Source organism: Aythya ferina (assembly GCF_964211825.1).
Source record: "Aythya ferina genome assembly, chromosome: 7".
NCBI classification, from domain to species: domain Eukaryota; kingdom Metazoa; phylum Chordata; class Aves; order Anseriformes; family Anatidae; genus Aythya; species Aythya ferina.
This window is the reverse complement of record NC_140302.1, coordinates 29,170,784-29,189,124: the sequence shown is the minus strand read 5'-3', so window position 1 is coordinate 29,189,124 and position 18,341 is coordinate 29,170,784. Positions and strand designations below refer to the sequence as shown.

Genomic DNA, 18,341 nt, shown 5'->3' with positions numbered 1-18,341 from the left:
CTCTCCAGTGCCAATGGTCTGGAGAAGTGAGGAGGAGTACAGGGTGTTCGGCACTTCTGCTGCTTCAGCTACCTCCTTGTTTATTTACCCCTACAGTGGGGATGCTGACACTTCTACAGCTGAAGGGAAAAACGGAGGATCATAAGCCCCTGCAGTAGGCAGAGCTATAAAAAGCTATATAATTAAAAAACATGAGCTAGAAATTGAACAGTTACATGAATATATATATATTTTTTTTTCTTAGAAGACAACAAAACAAGAGGCAAAAGCTCCAACTGTGACTTTCTGAAAAAACAGGCCAAATTCTGCTTCTGCCTCTGCAATGCAGAGCTTATGTCTGCAGCAGAAGGGGAGTCTGTGCATATGACTGTCTTTTAGAAGGTAAGTTCTCTCACTCAGAAATTGTCATCCACACCATTTGTGGTGCCGAATGAGAGCTGTTGCTGGCTACCTAAGAGCTGCAGTCATTTGGTTATTCTTATTTAATTTGAGTGCAGACAGTTTGGGGAAGGGGCTTGACCTGTGGTCTTGACATTACCATTCACAAAGTATCCGTAGCTGCCTGCTGGGGAGAAGATGGTGTTTAGGTGAAAATTTGGCTTCAGCATTGGTATTAAAAGAGAGTCAGAAGTACCTGAGCCTATGTGCTGTGGAGAGTCCAGCTGCCTACAAAAGTCCTTTTTGCCTGCCTCCCTGGGAGAGCAGAGCCTCAATTTTCTTAACCTGATTTCATCACTGCTGAAAAAAAGAAAAAAAAAAAAAAAAAAAAGTATGTGTAAGGTGGCAGTCAGCCCTGCCGAGGGGCAGGTGTTGGACCACATGCTCCTGAGGTCCCTCCTGACCCAGTTGCTCCAAGTGGCTCCTTACGTTTAAGGAGTTCCTAGGGCACAGATGCCATGGCTTGGGGCAGCCAAGCTGCTACAGTAAATGCAGCTGGTATCACTTACAGTGTCTGCTAACGTACTTCTATCAATTTATTTTTTATTAGATAAAAAAAAGGCATTTATATTGTCCTCTGGATTCCCAACTGTGTTCCGCGGAGCACTTGCTTCTCTCACCACTAGATGCAATCAAGGCTTTTGCTGTGGGGCAAATTTCATTTATTTTTTTTATTTATTTTTTAACCCCCTCAGCAAAGAAGCGGTGAAGTTCTGGCAGACGCTCGCCGGGGCCAGACCCCGGAACACCCTAACCCGTCCTATTGCACCGCGACAGAAAAGCGAGGCACCGTTCCCTTCATGACGAAGGGGTGAGGATTACTTCGTGCCACACAACCACCTTGGTAGACAGGAGAGGCATTCCCCATTGCTGTGGGAATGCCACAACACCTCAGGCTCGGCCCCTCAGGGGCCGTCCCCGCGTCCCCCCTTGCGCGTCTCCCGCCCACTGCGGGCCGGCTCCGCCATGGCTCCGCCCGCGCCGCCATCTTGGCTGATGTGTCAGGCCGCGGCCATGGGGGAGCTGCCGCCCTGCCCGCCGGCCCCGCACGGTGAGGCGGCCGGGAGCGGGGAAGGGGGAAAAGGGGAAAGGGGCGGGTGGGTGTCCGCTCGCTGCCGGCCCTTTCAGCCCTAAGGGAGCCCGAGGGGGCCGGGGCTGGGCTCGGGGGGGTGTCCCCGTGGTGGTGGGGTTCGGTGCGGGGCGACCCTAAAGCGGGGTGTGGGAGCGCCCCGTTGAGGTTTCCATGCCGTGAGGCGGCTCGTCCCCGCGTCTGGGGGTGCTGGGGGGCTCGCTACGCCCCTAAATAATCCCCTGACAAAAAATAGCGTTGTGGTGGATCAGTGCGAAGGTTGTTTTCCAGCATTAGGGTGTCCTCGTTCCTGCGGGGGGGTGGTTGAAGCCCCTGCTGGGTGGGTGAGCAGGGAGCTGCTATGGGTTGGGTTTTGGGGTGTGGGTGTGGGTTTGGGGCTCCTGGCCTGCAAAATCGGCTGCCCAGGTGGGTCTGGTGTGAGGGTGCTTCCAGCCAGACCGTGCACGCCACGGGAGGGTCTCTTGTGGGGCTGAAACCTGCGTGTAGGGTTAGGGGTAGGGTCCTCCAGCTTTGTTGTTGGCTTGGTTTATGGTGTAAACTTTCCAGAAGTTAAAATGTGACAGGCAGAACGTGCTAAAAAAGCCACATGTGACCGACGTCCTGGTGTGTTTTGCTGTACAAGGAAATTGTCGAAACAGCATGGAAAACAGCTGCTCTTTCATATTGAGAAGGAAATGCAATCAGCGACTGCAATGAATGCTTGCGGTGCCATTGGCTTCAGGAGGGGGTGGCTGAGCTCTAAAAGCAGGAGAAATTGAAATTCTGAAGAGGCATCAGGAGAGAAGGCAGTCCCCTTGAAACGTCATCCAGTTTAGAGGGGGGTTAAATGTAAACTTGATCCTTATTGCCTCTGAGCCCTTCTCGTCTTTTTCTGGAATTCTTCAATCGTCCTTTCTTGCCTTGGCTTTAAAACAATATTCTCTGTTGTTTTAAAAGACTTACTTGATTTGGTATGGTTGACAGATGTTTGTTAGGATTGCAAAGTTCAGTATTTCAAAGTGTTGAGAAGAGGACTGAGGAACCAAACAGAGAGAATGGTTTCTTTGGTCCTAATTAATAGGTATGTTGCTTATCGTTTCCCTAGGCTAATATTGAATTTCCTGAAGCTGGCTTTTTAAAGAGGTATGGAGAAAAGCAAATTCTTTTCTGGCTAGGCTCTGTTGTTATTAGGTAAAAGGCAGTGTGTTAAATCAGTAGTCCTTATGGATAGCTTACCTTCAGACTATAGACTGAGACCCTGCTGCCTCCAGCTGAAACAAAAATCTCATCAGAAACAAAACAGTCTCAGAAGAGTAGAGATGTAGAAGAAAATGATCTGTCTTCAAGAAGCACACGGAACACTGATGTTTTTAATGTGCAAATGTTACATAATACCTCTTATTAATTAACAGAAGTCCGTCTTCTTTAGAGCTCTCAGTTGACTCATTCAGGTCTGCAAAAGATCAACTTTTTTTTTCCCTGTTTGTTTTTTTGCCCTCAGGGGTTCTGGAGAAGCTCCGTAGGAGGATCAGGTTAGAGAACAGCAGTGCCTCACCGTCCTCGTGAATGGTGTTCTTCAGTATACAGAGGTCAGGCAGACAGAAACGCCTTGGTTGGAGTTTCACAACCCTGGTGTATGTTCTGGAAAGAACATTTGAAAACAGCCTTTGATTGCCAATATGCTGGTATCTTCGATGCCAAATAAGCCAAGACCAGTAGCTTACTAATTTGATTGCATGACACTACAGCTTTGTAAAAAGGGCTGCCTGTGCTCTAATTTTTATCGTATGGATGAAACTTCTAACTGGTTAACGATGGAGACCTGTCATAGAATATATGCTTTGTCCAGGCTGTGATCTCAGTCATCAGTGGGATTTCTTCTCCTCCCTTAAAGCATTCTGCTCTGCACAGGTGAGAAGGTGAACGCAAATGAGGCAGTAGTGGTGACTAAACTGGCTGCTATTCGCCTTTTTGAGCAGAATTGAACACATGATGCTAAAATCCTGAATGGCTGTGCTGGTGCTGTTGATGGTATTGCAGCAGTTGCTGAGCAGTGTAGGTGAGACCAGCTTTCCTTACTTAGAAGAGTAGGAGTTGTGTGCTGAAGAAGCTTGCCCACAGAAGATTGTGGGTCTGTGCATAATCCCGTATGTCTCACTTGAAGCTCAAAGTAAAAGGGATGCTTTGCTCCTATGTGGTTTTCCCTGAGACACGGGCTTCTGACCTTGGGGCTAGAATGACAAAAAAATGCAATACTCTGAGTACCTGATGCCTCGTGTTATGGGGAACAAGTCCAGTCCCACTTGTTAAACCTTAACTGATAAACTTTATTTTGGAGTTGTGCCGTTACTTGGCTCTGTGTGCGGAGTTAATGTGATCGTGATACTAACCGCTTGCAAGACACGGGTAGGAAACCTGGTGATGCCGTGAAGGAATTCATACGGTGTTGCTCAACTGTTTGACTTGTGACATAAGCAAAGAAAAAGCAACGTTAAAGTATGAGTAAGCCTCGTCTTCTACAGCACTTGACTCACGTTGAAAAAATTGATAGCGATGATGAGCTTTGCACCTTAGGACTGCCGTGGGGCTATGCAATCAGTGCGTGTGTATAAAGTAAGATTAAAAAAAAAGAGAAAAGCAAGCTAAAGTATTAAACCGAGACAAGCAAGGAAATCTAGAGAGGATCTGTGTATGTGCACGCTTCCACGCCCTGCTCTCCCAGCACTTGCATCAATGCAGGTCTTTGTGTGAGCTGAATCGGGAACTGTGTCGAGTTATGGCTGGGCTGGAGAGCTCGGCGTCCCAGCACGCAGCCAGCTTTACCTCTTGTGCGTGTCCTGTTTGCGCTGGTACCCCTGTAACCCTTTGTTTCGGCTAGCATAGAGCTATATCCAGTCTTTGGTCTAGGGTGAAAATGAATTAGTGTTGGGAGAGCTGGTGTAGGTGGCACTCGGGTGGTTTTCTTCTGCTTCCTACATGTGCCATCTACATACAAGGCCATCAGTGTACGAGGCCTCTTGGCCTTTCTCTCTGTTCTGTATGGCATGCAGGCAGTAGTTAGGAACTGAATCTCCTCTGACGCTGTTCTTGGCTGAAATCTTTGATCTGCCCCTCTACATAACAGCGATACGGTAGAGATACTTCTCATGTCTGGTTTTGTAAACCAGAATTTATTTCAGTGAATCATCTTTTCCTTAGAATTTCCAGTTGAAAACAATTATCTCTTGGAGTTGATTTTCCCTCTTTTGCAGTGTTACCTGGAGACGCACTGTTTAGACTGGGAAAATGATTGTAGATGGAGTTCTTGTGAAAGATGCTGTGCCCAGTACAGGTACGCTGGCTGCTAACTGGAAACAACAGGGAAGTTGGCTTTGCTAATCAGTGTGATGAGCAGTAGACAATAGCTGAAGATATTTGCTTTAGGGAAATAATTAAAACAAACAAAAAAAACATACGTGACTTGGACAAAGATAGGTTTGGTCTGTTCAGATTAGTCTAGGTGAAAGTATTACTAGGATTACACTGCAGCTGTCTGCTAACACAAGCTGTAAAATTTTTCTTCCGTTTTATTTTTAGTCATACTGTCACATAAAACTTTTAACGAGAGTTCTTGTGATGACAGGTTGGCACTCAATTAGTGCTGACTAATTATCCAAATTAAATGATTGTTGTCTAGTAAAGATGTGAAAAGTTCTTGAAGAGCTGCATTGGAGCTTTTAAAATGAGCAGCGCTACTATATGAAGGGAAAAAATTGTCTTGCCCCAGCATCAGTTATTTCCTTAGCAGTCTGCTTGGAGATCCATTCTGTGTATGAGAGCACACGAGCTGTCCTACGGCTTCATTTCTTAACCAAGTGTAATAGATTGGAAATTAAACCCAAACTAAAAAGAAACAGCAATTTCTGGGATTCTGAGAGTTGTCTGGTTGCTCATGGTGACTTTAATGTCTTTGTTTTAGGGTTATCTGGTTAAAGGAAGTAGCACTTATTCTGTTGGGATACAGTAATAGGGAGGTGTCCCTGCCCACGGCAAAAGATTTTCTGTGGGTATTACTTTGGGATGGTGCCATCTTGAAAAACAAACTAAATAATAACAGCAGCTATTCTGTAAGCTCTTGGTCCAGTGCAGAGTTTAAGGACGGATCATGAAGCAAGGATCTCTAATCCCAGGGCAGAGAGCTGCTCTGGAGCAGTTGGAAGGGGCCTGTCCTGTAGGTAGGGGTTTTCTCTCCATATCCTGTGTGGAGGTGAGCAGTGTTTCTGTATCTAGATACAGCACAGGCTGCAGTTTCAGCGTGACTGTGTGAATCCCTCTGGAATGTGGGCTGCTTGTGGTGGTGTCACCGGGTGTTTCTGCTCTCTGTTTGCCTGGTCATGGTGCTGAGGACCCCACTGCCTGGTGGTGTCATCTGCTGATGAGCCACAGAGTGCTTCATCTTTTCTTTCCTTGTCCCACGCCTACTCCAAAACGCATCGTGCCGCTACTGCAGCTTTAGTCATTGGACTTCAGTCCACTGCTTGCAGGAAATTTGAGTGCTCTCTGTGACAGGTAAGTAAGAGGGAAGAGGATGGCTTTGTAAGTTACATTGTACTTTAAAAATAAGTTTGTCTCAGATACTATAAAGCCTATCTGGATGCTTTTCACATTTCCAGAGGTGAAGAGCACGTGTGGTGGTAGCTGCTGATGTGAGAGCTGTGGTTGCCTGGGTTTGTGGATTGTATCCCTGCCTCCTTGGTGGAAAGGAGTTGCTGCTCTCTTTGCCAGAGGTGTGCCTCCAAGGTCTCATAATACAGCTATGAGGGGAGAACATCTATGCAAAGCTATTGCAAACCCCTCACTGTTGGAAGGAACAAACATAATTGGCTGCAACTGATCTCTACGTTGTTTAACACACGGCTGAATATGTCTGGTGTTCGGTGAGCTGCATTTATGGTGTTAACTTCTTGCTAACAGGACGGTTACTCCTCTTTCACTCTGAGGCACGTATCTCAATGCTCTTCACTGCTTCTCAAAATCCCCTCTGGTTTGAGCAAGTCTTTGTTATTATGTACACACTCCTGAAGCGTTACTTCCTTTCTTCCCTTCCTTGTCCTGCTTCTCTACTGTATAGCTAAGCTCTGCAGCTTAAATACATTCTTTTTCTATTACAGCAGCAATTTTTATCTCCTGGGACTGCCCTGAACAGCCAGCCCATGTCCTGGCAGTGCCACGCTTCTGTCACTTCACTCTGTCTCTGGTAAAAGCCCAAATGTGATAGTTACTTGATGACAAGATGCACATTTTCATTTTTTTCCCATATTGCCAGTGATTTTTTTCTCAACAGTCCAGCTTCAGGAAACGCTTCCCGTACTTCTGTCATCTAATGAGTCGTCAGATGTGTTTTGAAATTGCCTGAAGCCTCTTTGTTCTTCTCCGCTGTTTACAGCGTACGTGAGGCATGGTTCAAACTCCCGGCTTCGTGAAATTGAATGCTGGCATTAACGGTGCATCTGCTTAGGAAGTCTTTGTAGTCCAGGATCTAAAAGGATCGTGTTTGTGTTCCGTAAGATTGAAAAGGCAGGCGGTTTGAAATGGCATGATATTGAATTAAAATGCACCAGATTCTGAAGGCATGCCTGTAATAACAGGGGAGGGGAGGGTTTTGTGGTCCTGCTGAGAGCTGTGCAGGCAGTGGGAAGCACACAGGGAATTGCTTGCATCATGAATTAACTTCTGGTGGCTGGAAAGTAGCGGTGTTGGAACGGGGCTGAAGATTCCTGAGTGGGTAACCGGATGGACAGCTAAATGTGTCAAGAGCATCTTAAAAAGTAGGGTGTACGGTCTTTTCAGCAGTTTTTTTGAAAAGGGAGGATCGAGTGTTGGAGAACCTGCTTTCCTTGTGCTCAGTGACTGGCCTCTGAAGTGAGAATTTATTGTTAAAGCACGTATGGGAATGAAGGACTGCTGCTGGTTTTCCTCCCTCTGCCTTCCCACCTGTATTGCTGCATCTTCTTGCGCTTTTGAATTGGCGATAGGCAGAAAGGCAAAAGAAAAGCAGAGAGCAGGAGGGAGAAAAGCTGCAAGTTTGAGATGAACATGATAGGTCTTAGCTCTCTGCTCATACAGAAAAATTCCTAAATCTTCAGAGTTCTTCTAGTGAAGGTGAACAGAGGAGTTAGTCTGGTGGTTCAGTGTAGCTATTGTTTGAAATACTTTTATTTGTACTCTGGTTTCTCGAGGTCTGCTTGTAGAAGCTGTCCCTTGCTGGCTTGTGTTCTGGCACCTGTGCATTCATCATCGTCTCATAGTATATTTGGAAGTGTGATCCTTAAACAACAGTAATTACATTTATTTTTGTTACTGCATATGAAAATTAATTCTCAACCTAATTTTTTGGAATATATATCAGTATGAAAATCAGAATTTGAGTTGGAAGATGTATTAAAAGAGGTGACATCTTCTTACTGCTCATTGGCTTCTTATTGCCGCAGGTGATTGCTATGGTTGTAGATCAGGAACTAAATATTAATGGCTGATTAGCTGCGTCCTTAAACAGTTATTTAATGTGGACTAGTAAATCTTGGATTAATAAACAGTCAAAGTACTGTTCAGAGATGATACTGCTGGCTTTTCTGGGAATTCCTTTTTCAGTTCCCTGTAAAAATAACATAATAAACAGGTACTGTGCTACCCTAATACATCATCACAGCAAGGGTATAGTACCATAATTAGACCTTTTTATTCCAGAAATCCAGCTAACATGCTGCAGTGTGGTGTTTACTCGTCTTGCGAGAACGAGAGCAAATCTTGCGTGATAAAGAGTTGCTCGACTCGTCCACTCAGCAGCTGGATCTCATAGGACGAGTTAAGACCTTGATCTTACTGGCTGGTACTTTACAGATCAGGTCTGTACTGTTAGGGTAGCTAAATATTAAACATTATTTGACTTAATTTTTAAGTCACTTTAAACCTTGAGATAGGCAACTAGCAGACAGTAGAACATAAAGGGATGTAATCCAAATAAATTCCAGCAACCTGTAATTTTTTTCCTTTGTAAGTTTTACCATTACAAGCCTTAATTCTGCAAGTGTTTCCTTGTGCTCTCACCTCTTATCTACAGATAGCTGCCGAGGCCAGGGCTTAACAACGTGTTAGAGTGCCTGCTGCTGAAGGTAGCTACAAGGAATATTTTTTTTTCTTTTTTTGGTATTTTACAGGATCGTGTAGCAAGGCTTTTGATGTTCCTCCTGGATCAATACCTGTCTTGTATCAGTGCTTAGCCGAAGAGCTCGAGTGACTGTCACCTCTGTTCGTGTTTCTGCCGTTTGATTAGCAGTTTAGAGAGGATGCTTCTGTTCTGGTCCAAACACAGTGAGTGAAGAAAAACTGCTGGTTTCCTGAGTCTTTGCTTTCTTTCATGTATGTGTCTGAGAGACACTCCCATAGAAAGTTGTGCTGGCCATTTGCTGTACCTGCAGGCCCCCAAAATCTTCCGGAGTTTGATTCCCATCAGTTTTGCTGCAGCAATTTGGCAGACAAGCACATTTAAGTTACAGCAGTAGGAGAAAAGGCTGCAAACTGGCTCTGCCACAGCAGCAGAAACCTTATGGCCTGGGTGCAGGAAGCCTTCCCTGCACCATGCCAGTGCCCAGCAGGCTCCTGAGGTACCTGGGGGTGCGAGGCGGCACGCTGGGGCCGAGCTCCCCTCCCTGTGCTCACCTCACAGTTCCTACCCAGGAAGGTGCAGGCCTGCCCTGGTGGTTGGGCTGGGGCATAAGGAAGTGGTACCGCAACTTAATTATTTCCCTGACCTTTGGAAGAGTCGTTTAGGGTAGGTAGGGTGATAGAAAGTGTAGATGGAACCTGGAAAAAGATCGAGCTGCTGTCAAATATGTGTCAGGTGTATTTGGGACCTGCTGTATTCGTATGCTTGATGTGAAACAAGGGAATATTATCATATTTTGTTTCAGCTGGCTGGTGCCAGGCTGGCAGTGTCAATCTTTTTAAGCTACTTTCACACACACAGTTCTGCTTACCAAGCAGGAGCCTTTTCTTTGCTGTTGTTACTGCAGTTTTCTGTCCGTGGCCTTACAAATGAGGTATCTGCTCTATTTACTTGCCTGGGGTGGACGTGACAAACTTTGGATATGCAAGAGACACGTTTGAATATTAAGGTGAATTTGCATTGACAGCTACTCCACCTGATTTCTGTGGCTGGATATTTCTGAAGATAAAATTCTGATCCTAGGATAAGATTTTATTTATATTTTAAAACTAGTATGGTTCAGTGGCAGCAGGAGGAAAGAAAACATCTGTTCAGGGCAGGAACAGGTTGGGATCGATTTGGGCAGATAGATGTAGAATCCAGGATATTGGAATCGGGCTGGGAACATTCTTAATGTAGGACATTACATTCTGGGCACCACTGAGATGTAGAGCAAGTCTGCAGGGAACACTGAATCCTCAGAATTTACTCTTCAAGCTTTAACAGATTTGTACAGACACTTCAAACTCCCTGTGTGTCTCCAATATTAATTCAGTCTTATTTACAGAAGGAAGTAACGCAGCAACGTGAAAAATCAGTGTTCTTCCCAAAGAACAGCCTAACAGACCTTTATTTTTCACTTGTTGCTCTTGTGTGAGGAAAAATACCATCCACTTTGCTGACTGGCCTTGAGGTTTAGGTGTGGTGACCAATGTGGAAGCTCCCAGATCTGCTTTTACCACTTCTCCCTTGGGAGTTAACTGCAGCCTCTGGGCTGCGATGGGCAGCTCTGAGGCAGCGATACATCAAACAGCTTCACATCTTGGGGGGGGTTATAACACTTTCTAAAGTACTTTAGAAAAGGCTTAAATTGAGCCAAAATTTACCTCTGATCATTCCAGAGAAAGTCTCAGCAAGGACTTAAGCTGCAGGAACTGCTATGGAAAAAGTTGCACCTCAGCTTTATCCTAACAGCCTTTTTTTTCTTTTTTTTTTTTTTAACAGGTGTCTGCTGAGCGTGTGGATTGTAAGCTGCCCGTGACAAGATACTAGGAGGTGAATTCCTGCCTTCCCTCTGAACAGCAGCATTGTTTGCAGATCTGACGGTTATTGACTGTGTTAAATGCACCAGTCTCAATCATTATTTTTAACAGCTTTTTAATTAAGTAGAAGCTGGCGTTCTGCTACTGTTGAGCTCAATGCTTTTTTTTGCAGCTGTATTCATTTTCTTTGCTTGCCAATTTAGATCTTAAGTAGGGGTTGTTCCATTTATTTTTTTAGACTAACATAAGAACATCTTGAACTTTGATTACTAGCAGTTATCAAAATGTAGATAGCTACCAAAAGAGCAGTTGTTTTGGCTGGACAAACTAAGCGGATGGATTCATTGGCTCTGGTATTGACCTAAACATAAATATTTGAAGCCAAGGGGGATCAGGAATTTTATTCATGTCAGAGAAGATTTGCTTGTAAACTGGGAATCCTTGTTAAAGTTTCACAGTGTATGTTGTGTAACAAGTCTGCCATTCACCACCTCTTTCTCATTTGTAGCTTTAGTTACCATTTGTCTTCTGGTTCCTATTGACTTGTACGGTTTTAGAGACTGTGGTGTTCAGCTTTTTGTTTTGAAACCAAAAAGGAAAAGAGGTCTGTTTGTTACTTAAAGAGAGAGAATTGTCATTGGCTGATTTGTTACTGTTGCCATAGCATGTTCTCTTTCATACACAGCCTTAGGTTTAGTTTCCCTTTCTATTTTCCTCCTAGAGATTACCTGGCAGTGTTTTCAGGTGGGTCTTTTTTGATAGTATTTTCTGATAGAAACAGCTGAGCTGAGGCGACCTTTTTTTTTTTTTCCTTCTCTGTTTTTTTTTTTTTTTTTTTAATACCTATTGGTGCGTAGTGGTAGCAATTAGGCACAGACATAATGGGATTCGTGCATCCCTCTGTTTTAACAGGGTAAGCCATGGGACTAAGTGTTGGTTAATAAGGCAGGGACTTTGGAGGAGTTGAGCCAAGTGGCACAGAGGGCTTCCTCTCGGTCTGAGTTCAAGTGCAGAGTCTGGAGCGTGTAGCTGAACAACTCCAATTGTGTGAAATGGGTGAGAAAAAGCTAAACAAATGAGAAGGCTGAATGAAATGAGAAGTATGAAAACATGCCTGATATTGCAAGATGGCAGAGTTACTGCTTCCTTTGAGATAATTGTTGGAAAAGCAAAGCTGAATTCCTAAATGAAAAAATTGACTTCTGTTTATAAATAGTCTAATTTATCCAGTACGGGCGGCAGGGTTACATCCAAAAGTTATGACTGCTGTAATGAATTTCCCCTAATGGACAGGGTATGATAAGAGCTTCTTGTGCTCGATAAAAATGCCAGCAGGCTTTGCAGACACCTGACCATCTGGGAGTCCTGAAAAAGAAGATCCAACTTCATATCCAGGCTGTTCCATAAATGTTCTAGCTATTTGGATCACAGTACGGTGTCCTTCTAGAAGAACACTTTCTGCATAGCTTTTCAACTCCTCAAATGTTTGCTCTGCAAGCTACTTTGGGAGAGCAAATCTGCCTCAGACCATCTGTGCTCATCCAGCAAGAGATTTCTGCTGCTTGCTAGCAGATGGGAGAAGAGAATCTCACCCTCAGCCCCCTTTTTCTTTTGGGTTGCTGGGTACGGATACATTTTGTTGTATGGGTAATGGGTGAGGACGTGACAGTAAGGAAGTATTTTCTCCCTGGCTGGGTGAGGGAGTTCCCCTGTGTTATAAAAAGGAGTGAGTGGAGGCACATTGTTACTTTCAAACTGTGTGTGGGACAATGAAAGCTAAAAAGCACACGATTCTTAGGTGTTTTTGTTATATCTGAAATGTTTTTCAGAGGTGATTACTTGAACTTTTTCTGGTTTAAAATCAGAATTTTTAATCCTAAAAAAAAACTCTTTTTTTGATTGCGTTGGCATTTACTGTCCCACTCCTTCGTGTTTGCTTTCCTTGATTTATCACCCTCCTTCAGAAAAACTCGGAGAATTGATGTAAAAGGCTGGAAAAACAACAAACTCTGCATAGCTTCTGTATCTAGATATTTTTGCCCTTTGAATTTTACTTTCCAGTAGGCTTTCTTTCCTCTTTCTTAATCTTTAATTTTGATTTTGAATATAATACGTTGTCTAATATGAATTCTTTTACCTTTCTGAAGGAAAATGATGGAGGAATATGTCCCAGAAACGCAAGGCACTCCGGAGCCAGTCAATCTGTCGGGCAATGCCTCTTCCACGTGCCCAGAAAACAGGAGGACAGATGAAACACCTGGAGCAAAGGACTGCTCAAGTGGTGCTTGTGCTGGAGCTGGCATCCTGGACATGGAATCGAGGTTGTTGCCCTCAGCCCAGGATCCATCAGCCACTGACCTGAGCAGCGGTGGGACCCTGGCAGAAAGACGGGAGCAGCAGCCAGCGCTTGACGACAGCGGAGGGGTGGACTGCGCTGCCAGTACCTGCTCTGAAAGTAAGGTCGAGGGCTCCACGAAGCCAGGGCATTTATCTAGCGAAGAATTTGAACAAGATCCAAAAACTAATCAGGCCGAACAATCATTAATGGAAATACTGAAGGAGCTAAGGGAGGAATCTGACTTTGTGAAAAAATCCAGTGATAAAATCTACTCGGAAAGCCCTTACGACACAGACTGCACAAAGAAGCTTATTTCCACGATGCATCAGACTTCCTCACAGGACGATTTGCTGAAGGAAATAGAGTCTGAACTCCTATCTACAGATTTTTCCAAAGAACACAAATGTCCAAACGGTGTGAGGAAAGGTGAACATGCCTTGGCTGTGTTTGAAAAATGCGTGCAAGATAAATACCTGGAGCAGGAGCAAACTATAAAAAAGTGAGTATTTTAGTATTCTCATTACGGCTATGGAGGTGTGTACTGAAAAGTTTCAGATGTGTATTACGTGAACACAACATTGTGGTATGAAACAAATAATGTCTTGTGAGTTGTTTTAAGGACAGATGAAGAACTTCCTTAAAAAAAAAAAAAAACAGGTCAGTAAATGAGGAATTATTATTACGTGTGGAATGCACTTTTAAATAAAAATGTGTGCTCAGATCTCTGAATTCTTGTGGGATTTGGCAGGAACTGAATGGCCAACTGTTCAGTCGAATAGCTTGCCAGTGCCTAGAATTACTTATATCACCATTGCTTTTACAGTATTTAAAAATAGACCAAGATTCATTCTGTCCCTGTATGTCTTTAAAGAAATGAACCATTGTAATTACAAACTCTCACTAGTTGTGTTTGATTTGAGTTTGAAGTTGCTTCTTTTTCGTGCAATATCATAATTCAGTCTTTTCTCATAATCCAGAAGGTTCTAGTTGGTTGAGAGCTGTTCTTTGTGTTTGAAATGGTACAGGAGGGCTTTTGAAATGCTTAAACTTTGCTGTATTCAGCTGGGCTTAGTAGTTCTACCACCTGCTACATGAAGCATGCTTGTCAAAAGCCAGTTCATTGATTGATTTTTATTTTTTTTTTGATTCTCCAGTTGGCCTTTACTGTTCTGTTACCTCTTCAAAAAGGTTTTTTATTAACTAAACATGGTTTGTAACTTTAATTTTATTCCTGCTTGCAGAGATGGAAATGAGTGCCCTGTTCTTCAGGACATCACAGGGAGGGAGAAACTCCCAAAAAGTAGAGTAGGGAAAGCATTCTCTTGCACCTCAGTAGGTAACCTCTGACAAAATATAAACGTGAGGAAAGTGAGCTGATGACAGGAAGGCTTGGGTATGTGTGATTAGGCATTTAGTAATTGTGGAGGAGGAATGAGAATCTGAAGGGAGCGGTGTGTAGATGGTTCTAACTCCAGAAAGTGGTAAGTGAACAAGTCAGTTGGGTTTTACGTGTTTGTTTACAGTAAATTCAAAGGCAGATCAGTATTTTCAACAGTGGACCAATTACTTAGAGACAAATGTGCGTGTAGATATATGTATTTATTACATATACACACAGATTTGTTTTATATAAACATACCTTCAGTCTCTTTCTTTGCCAGCTGCACCCCTTTGAATTTTGGGTGCTCACCTCAAGAGTGCAAAGCTGCTGTGGAATACTTTGTTTAGTCCAAAGGGCATTCTGGGTTGGGCTGATTTTTGTCCCTTTGTTTATGATCAAAAGAATTTCCTGTAACGTTGCTCTGGAAGTAATCCAGCTGTCTTTTATGAGCAGATCTGTGCTAGGTAAGTGAGCAGCGATTGTGTGAATCTCAACTCCCTTTGAGCATTTGTTATCTTGGAATATTCCTTGCTTCAGAACTGTTCTTTAACCGAAGCTTGCTTTCGCTGGTGGTATTGAAGTTTTTGTAATTTGGAAGCCTTGTTTATTTAGGAAATACTTTTTGAAGGAGGGAAGCTAAAGATGAAAGTACATATCTAAAAGGGTATTTAAATATCTTGTTCAGGTAAATACATACCGCACGCAAATTCGTGCGGTTGGTGGCCTAACTTGCCTAGGTGCTTTTGGAAATACCCGCTACCTAACTGTGTCTTTAACCATTTAAGTACATTTGAGACTCAGCAGCTCTGACAATGACTTCTGAGTTTCACATATTGCACTGCTAGGTCAAGCTAAATCTAGTATTGTCAAGGTGTCAGCTTCAACTCAGGCTTCAAACAGCTGCAAAGGAACAGACCGTAGCTAAACATTTTAACTTACAAGGGCTACGAGCACGGATGCTGTTGTAGTTACGTGGAACCCAGATTTTCTAAGTCCTATTTCTTAGCAGGTTGTGGACTTCAAAGGCTGCTGTGAGAGTTTGTGCCAATCCAGGAAATGAACACACTGTCTGTGCTTTCAGAGCTTAGACTGGGGAGCTCTGTGATTGGAAGTTTCTGTGTACAAAAGTAACTTAAAATTGTTAACCTTTACAGAACTCACTGCTAGTTCTGGAGTAGCTTAGAGGCATGAAATATCTCACATAATCAGGGACGGTAGAAACCCCAAAATGCTGGAAGTAAGCAGTGTTCTCATCAGAAAGTTGCTGCTGGCTGGTTTAGAGTTAAGCTTCACAGGCACAATGTACTTTTTTTTTTGGTAAGGCTTTGGTGGAGTTCAGTAGTGTTCCTGGCTCTAATTGCAATAGGATTTACAGTCAAGAAGGAAGAAACATGTATCTCAAAATAAATAAATCAAAAATACAGTACTGAAGTACCTCACAGCTTGTTTCTTTTTCTTTACAGATTGATTAAAGAAAATAAAAAACATCAAGAACTGATTTTGGACATTTGCTCAGAAAAGGACAGCTTAAAAGATGAACTGAAAAAGCGAACAGAAACAGAAAAGCAACACCTCAACATCATCAAACAGGTACAGACAACGAAACAGAAGTGGCAGCTGGTATCTCACCTGTACATGATGCCCCTGTTTAACAGAATGTGTGGTAATGTAGGGGAGAAAGAAGGAGTGCCCATGCTTGTGTATGCTGAGTATTTTGTGAGGATAAATCCAGTCTTCCATGCCAAGAAATGTTAACTGGCTGGAAGTGCTTAATGTCCATGGTTAAGTGATCTGAATTCAGAAATTCATTTTAGGTGTTCGAGCAGTTCCAGTTTGAGTTGCCTTGATAGGTGGGTTGGTTGTGTGTGCCAAGGTTGTCTTCCTGCCGGAGGCTGCGTATGCTAAAGGCCTTGTAGGCCTTTTTGCAAAATGGCAAGTTCAGTCTCTTAGGATGATTTATTTCTTGTATGTAGATAGAAGGGGAATCTTAGGAAAGTGTTTTATCATGACTCATTTTTTTAAAAAGTAATATTTATCTTCTGTTAACTACTGCATCTGGCAGTGAATGGCTGTAGTTGGACTTGTAAGTGCTAATGGGTATGTGGAACACATATAAAGGTTAGAGCGTGTTAACTGTGGCCTTACACGCTATTTTGGTATTAGCAGTTCCTATATGCAGGCATTTGGCCAGTGAATGGTTCAGGACCATGACAGGCCAAAGAGGAGCATAGAGTTCGCAGTTGTGCAGGCTGGCTTTAGTGTGGGAGGGAAAGGTATCGCTTCGGGTGTCACTGCTGCTCTGTTACAACATTTTGTGAGGGAGGCACACGTTGGTTTCTAGTTCCATGAGTAAGATTGCAGATAAGGATGTTTGGAGGTGGTTTCAGAAATACTGCTGTGGTGTAACACTTGCAGTTTGGTAGCAGCTGGACTTGTGGGATACAATGAAGTGTAAAACACCTGAGTTGTTGTTTTTTTTCTCATTTTTGAAGTGAGTGTTTTTAACATGATGATTTCTGAATTAATGTGTCCTGGTAGCTTTCAAGGAAATGAAAGCTTGGTAGCACTCACAGCTGCAAGTAAAATGTTTATATGCATGCTTGCACGTTTAAAAATAAATAAAAACAAATGTTTTGCATGCTAGGCAATGATTCGGCTTGCAAAACCGAAGAGGGTGTGATCAAATTCACTGTGTGGCAACAAGTGTTTTAGCTTGTTCTTGCTTTGTGTTGTGGCTTGGATTGCACAGAAGTGAGGTACTGACACCAGCATCTTTACCCTTTTACACCCTTCTTCCCCACAAAGAAAGGCAGGCATCTGTGAAATGGCTCTCCCCTGTAACAAGAGGGTTGTCCTTAAGGCACAGTTTGAGGAGCCTTTGGGCAGCATCACAGCTTGTCGTCCTTGTGCGAGTGCTGCTTCCTCTTGGACTGCACCTGTGTGGCTGCGCAGTGAGCCTGCCCGGGGAGGTGTTCCAGCTGGTGGTTATTCTTCAGCTGGATCAGGTCTCACCTAGTTCACTGGGTGCCTAAGGGAATGTGCCAGCACGGTGACTAAGCACCACCTTTGTATTTGCTGAGTTGTTTTTCAGTGAATTAATTCCCAGTCCAGTTCAGCACGGATGCGTGATGACTTTGCCAGCGCAGTGCAGGCTGGAGGTGGTGGCACAGGGGTAGCAGCAAAGAAAAGGGTGAAAGAAGCAACTTCAGCCAGCAGCCAGCTCTGCTCTGGCATCTCAGCATTTGCTGTCAATTTAATTTTTTTCTGTAATAAACTACTGTGCCTCCTGTTCTACTCCATTTGATGCAATTGTCTCACTGAAGATGAAAATTGACATCTTTCATGCTTGTACTTGAGTACAAAGCTAGATGTTGATACGGATAGTTGCAGCTTGACAAGTGTAAAGTACAGGTAAAGATCTGTTGAAGCATATAATTTGTGTGAAATGTTCCTGCCTGTACAAAACATGATCAAAGTCTTATTTTTCCTATAATTATATCATAATGTTGTCTTCTAGCTAGAAGCAAGAATAGAAGAGCTTATTAAAGAAGTGAAAGCTGGTAAAGACAAACTTTTAACCCAAGATGCAGCAGCCAAAAATGCTATTCAACAGTTGCATAAAGAGATGGCCTATCGAATGGAACAGGTAAGACAGAAAACCTTTAATTACAGAACATTTCATGAATTAACTTGATCCCTGTAGGAAACATGCAGCCTGGTTTTGGCTCAGAAGCAGGGTAAAAGCTAGCAGTGGCTCTTACCCTAATTTATCAGATGAAGTATTTTTCTCAAATACAGCACAAAGCTTTTATTTTTCTCTCGTATTACTGAGAGTTGAGATTTTTTTTTTTTTTTTTCCTTCCTAATACATTATGCCAAGTATTTTCTCTATGTGAACTCTAAAGCTCAGTTTCTGATTCTTTTTATTTTCTTAGATGAAACAAAATGTATTAATGCTGGGGTCGGGGGGAAGTCCATCTGAAAAATAAGCCACTGAATGATGCTGAGGTTGGCACGTGGACAAGGGAAGACAGTGGATTGATACTGGGTTTTTGCAGAAGTATTTTGTGACTAAACCTTATCAAATACAACTCTTTCCTTCTGAAATA

The 18,341-nt window shown here is 43.3% G+C and overlaps 1 protein-coding gene across 6 annotated transcripts in view; it reads left to right on the top strand.

The window, feature by feature from the left end:
* Positions 1-232: 232 nt before the first annotated feature.
* The window catches only part of CCDC186 (coiled-coil domain containing 186), a 33,959-nt gene continuing 15,850 nt past the window's right edge, over positions 233-18,341 (top strand). For 2 of the 6 annotated variants that reach the window (XR_014695019.1, XM_084525967.1), the window contains exons 1-6: positions 1,404-1,489; positions 8,704-8,857; positions 10,476-10,526; positions 12,661-13,350; positions 15,696-15,822; positions 17,750-17,878. Coding sequence is in view for 5 of the 6 variants with exons in the window: in XM_084525967.1 (XP_084382093.1) it covers positions 12,665-13,350; positions 15,696-15,822; positions 17,750-17,878 (942 nt within the window). In the remaining variant the exon portion in view is untranslated. Of the gene's footprint in view, positions 382-1,401; positions 1,490-8,703; positions 8,858-9,641; positions 9,661-10,475; positions 10,527-12,660; positions 13,351-15,695; positions 15,823-17,749; positions 17,879-18,341 lie in introns of those variants that run through there. The other 4 variants (XM_084525968.1, XM_084525969.1, XM_084525970.1 and 1 more) reach the window with 4 other exon arrangements.